This window comes from Mandrillus leucophaeus, unplaced genomic scaffold (genome assembly GCF_000951045.1).
Source record: "Mandrillus leucophaeus isolate KB7577 unplaced genomic scaffold, Mleu.le_1.0 Scaffold49, whole genome shotgun sequence".
Lineage (NCBI taxonomy): Eukaryota > Metazoa > Chordata > Mammalia > Primates > Cercopithecidae > Mandrillus > Mandrillus leucophaeus.
In genome coordinates this window covers 1,522,846-1,526,416 of record NW_012105253.1, presented here as the reverse complement: position 1 = coordinate 1,526,416, position 3,571 = coordinate 1,522,846, and the positions used below count along the sequence as shown (strand labels likewise).

Sequence of the window (3,571 nt, the reverse complement as noted above, 5' to 3'; positions counted from 1 at the left end):
ACTTTTGAAATCACAGACATGCATTTAGTCTGTGTTCTGATGCCGTTAGTGCCACACTCTGACGGTTTCTGAAGGAGGCGCTGGTGTGTAGTGTTTTCTTTCATTCAGTAATCCCTGCAGTTGACTGAGCATCTATCACAAGCGAGGGAGTTGACATACCATTCTCTCCAGTCCTTAACCTTGCAAGGGAGCTAGCTTCATTCTCATTAGGCAGATGGGAGAACTGACATTCAGAGATGTGAAGTCACCCGTTCAAAGTCCTGCGGCCAATAGGCAGCAGAGCCAAGACGTGGTTCTGGATCTTCAGACTCTAGGCCCCACGCTTCTTGCTACGCCACGCTGCTACACTGCCTCCTTGGCCACGCATCACCAGCCAGTCTTCCCCCTCCAGCCCCAGAGTCTCTCACATATCCCGCGAGGCTCGCTCTCCCACCCCACCTGCCTGCTCTCTCATCCGAGTGCACGGGTGTCTTCGAGGGTCCGCATGTGTATTTCCAGCAGCCAGCCCCACTCTCCCTCCCCTTTCTCCCGGACAGATTCAGACCCACACAGACGCTGTGGCCTCTTACCCAGAATGTCTTCATAGACGTTCTCCTCCGATAAAGTACGCGTCAGCCCCAGCTTAGTCTGCGCGTACCAGTCCACCCTGCTGCTCTCAGAGGAAGACTGCAGTAAATCTTCAAACTCATAGGACTTTCTGGAATGTGCAAGATGGGAGGAAAAAACAAAGAATTTGAATCAAATTAGATTCAGAGAATATATTAATATATTCCCTCACCCAAATTTTCTTTTTCTTGGAAAAATTATTACCGAAATCAACTTCTTTTATTTTATTTCATTCTTAGAAAAACTATTACTGAAATCAACTTCTTTTATTTTATTTCATGTTTTGAGACAGAGGCTTGCTCTGTTGCCTGGGCTGGAGTGCAGCGGCACCATCTTGGCTCACTCCAACCTCCGCTTCCTGGGTTCAAGCAATTCTTCTGCCTCAGCCTCCTGAGTAGCTGGGACCACAGGCACGCACCACCATGCCTGGCTAGTTTTTGTATTCTTAGTAGAGACGAAGTCTCACCATGTTAGCCAGGCTGGTCTCAAACTACTGACCTCAGGTGATCTGCCCGCCTTGGCCTCCGAAAGTGCTGGGATTACAGGGGTGAGCAACTGTGCCCGGCCTGAAATCAACTTATTTTATTGTAAAAGGTGTGAAAATCCGTGAATAAAAGGTGTGGCTTTTATGTGCAAGAATGTTCATGCTATTATGCTAAGTGAAAATAATAAAGTGTATGTAAAAAAATACAATCCCAACTTTGTAAACAAACATATACCTAGAAAATAAAAAAGGGGGCCAGGCACAGTGGCTCACTTGTATGGACAGGGACTGTCCATACTATTTTACAAATCACGACACTAAATTTCAGCCCATTTATGTAGTTCATCCAAGACTAAAAGGCTTGTGAATAAAGATATGGAACAGTCCTTACTATAGTATAGATAGTCCCTGACTGTCTTATTACAGTATAATCAGGGACTGTCTATGCTATAGGTACACAGCACCACGCCCTGCTAATTTTTGTACATTTTTGTAGAATGGGGTTTTGCCATATTGCCTGGGTTGGTTTCAAACGCCTGACCTCAAGTGATCCTCCTGCCTGGGCCTCCCAAAATGCTGGGATTACAGGTTGGAGCCACTGTGCCCAACCCAAAATTACTACTCTTATCCCCCATCCTTTTTTTTTTTTTGAGATGGATTCTCACACTGTTGCCCAGGCTGGAGTGCAGTGGCGTGATCTGGGCTCACTGAAACCTCTGCCTCCTGAGTTCAACTGACTCTCCTGCCTCAGCCTCCTGAGGAGCTAGGATTACAGGCATGCACTACCATGTCTGGCTAATTTTTGTATTTTTAGCAGAGACAAGGTTTCACCATGTTGGCCAGGTTGGTCTTGAACTCCTGACCCCAGGTGATCCACCTGCCTCAGCCTCTCAAAGTGCTAAGATTACAGGGGTGAGCCACTGCACGCGGCCTCTTACACACATTTTATCTATCAGAAGACAGAGGCATAGAGAGATTAGATAAATCACTCCAGGTACATTCGGAAAAAGTGGTGGAATCAGGGTCTTACTCCAGGAAGTCTGGTTGGAGACTGATGCTCTTAATGACACAAGGCATTATGTATGGAGAGCATTTATTTAAGTGAGGCACATCAGGAGGAAGCTGCATTCACAGGCTCCAAACTAAAACAGGCTGAATTTCAACAGTTTGTCGTTGGGAACCTGAACTAATTTTCCATGCAAAACTGCATTACACAGTGATAATCACATTACTGCATTACACAGTACTGTGCGATACCCAGGCAGACCCTCTATTTCCCTCACATAGTAAGTAATCTATGCTATGAGGAGATGCTATGAACCCTCACAGGGAAAAGGCGGACAGGAAAGGGCCATTTCACTGGGAGCCAGGCAGTTTCTCCCACTCTCAGGGCCAGGGTAGTAACCACCACCTACAGGTAAAGCCTTGACTGCCCAGAATTAGAGCATGACCCTGGCTGAGTTTGGCCTTTTCTTTGAGAGAGAGAAAGGGGCTGTAGCTGTGCCTTGCTTTGCCATGGTGAGAGCTCTATTTATTTTTAGAAACAGGGTCTCCCTCTGTTGCCCAGGCTGGAGTGCAGTGGTGCCACCATAGCTCACTGCAGCCTCAAACTACTGGGCTCAGGCAATCCTTGTCCCTCAGCTTCCTGAGTAGGTGAGACTGCAGTTGCATGCCACCATGATCGGCTAAGTTTTAATTTTTTGAGGAAATGGGGGTATTGCTCTGCTGCCCAGGCTGGTCTCAAACTTATGGGCTCAAGTGATCCTCCTGTCTCAGCCTCCTTGTTGTCTGAGATTATAGTTCTGTTTTTATTTTTAAAAATCTCATTGGAAACAACATTTGTATAGGTCAAATTTCAAAATGATAAAGTACCTATGAAATAATGTCTGGATCTTTAAAATGTTTTCATAATAAGTGCCCTAACAACAAAAGGTATTTGTACGGGTTAAAGGCTCTCCAAATCTCAGCAGACCGCTTGCTTATTTAAAGCACATGCAACGCAGGCCGGGCGCGGTGGCTCATACCTGTAATTCCAGCACTTTGGGAGGCCAAGGCAGGCTGATCACTTGAGGTCAGGAGTTCATGACCAGCCTGGCCAACATGGTGAAACCTTGTCTCTACTAAAAATACAAAAATTAGCCGGGCATGGTGTTGTACCCCTGTAATCCCAGCTACTCAGAAGGCTGAGGCAGGAGAATCACTTGAACCCGGGAGGTGGAGGTTGCAGTGAGCTGAGATTGCGCCACTGCACTCTAGCCTGGGTGACAGAGAGAGACCCTGTCTCAAAAAATAAAGTACATACATACATACATACATACATAGGTAAAACTAAAGCACATGTAATGAAAGCGGGAATCCGGATTATGTGTTGGGGTTTGTTGGGATGGGATTAGCCTTTATCCCAGTGGTTACTGTCAGACACCTGGGATTTCAAGACATAGTTTGAATGTTTTGTATAATCTTTCTATATTTCCAAGAACA

At 46.1% G+C, this 3,571-nt stretch overlaps 1 protein-coding gene across 1 annotated transcript in view; it reads right to left on the bottom strand.

Moving 5' to 3' along the window:
• Positions 1-3,571, bottom strand: part of DENND2A (DENN/MADD domain containing 2A) — a 156,309-nt gene that overhangs the window by 105,667 nt on the left and 47,071 nt on the right. The window contains exon 4 of the mRNA XM_011995498.1: positions 570-697. Coding sequence (XP_011850888.1) covers positions 570-697 — 128 coding nt within the window. The remainder of the gene's footprint in view (positions 1-569; positions 698-3,571) is intronic.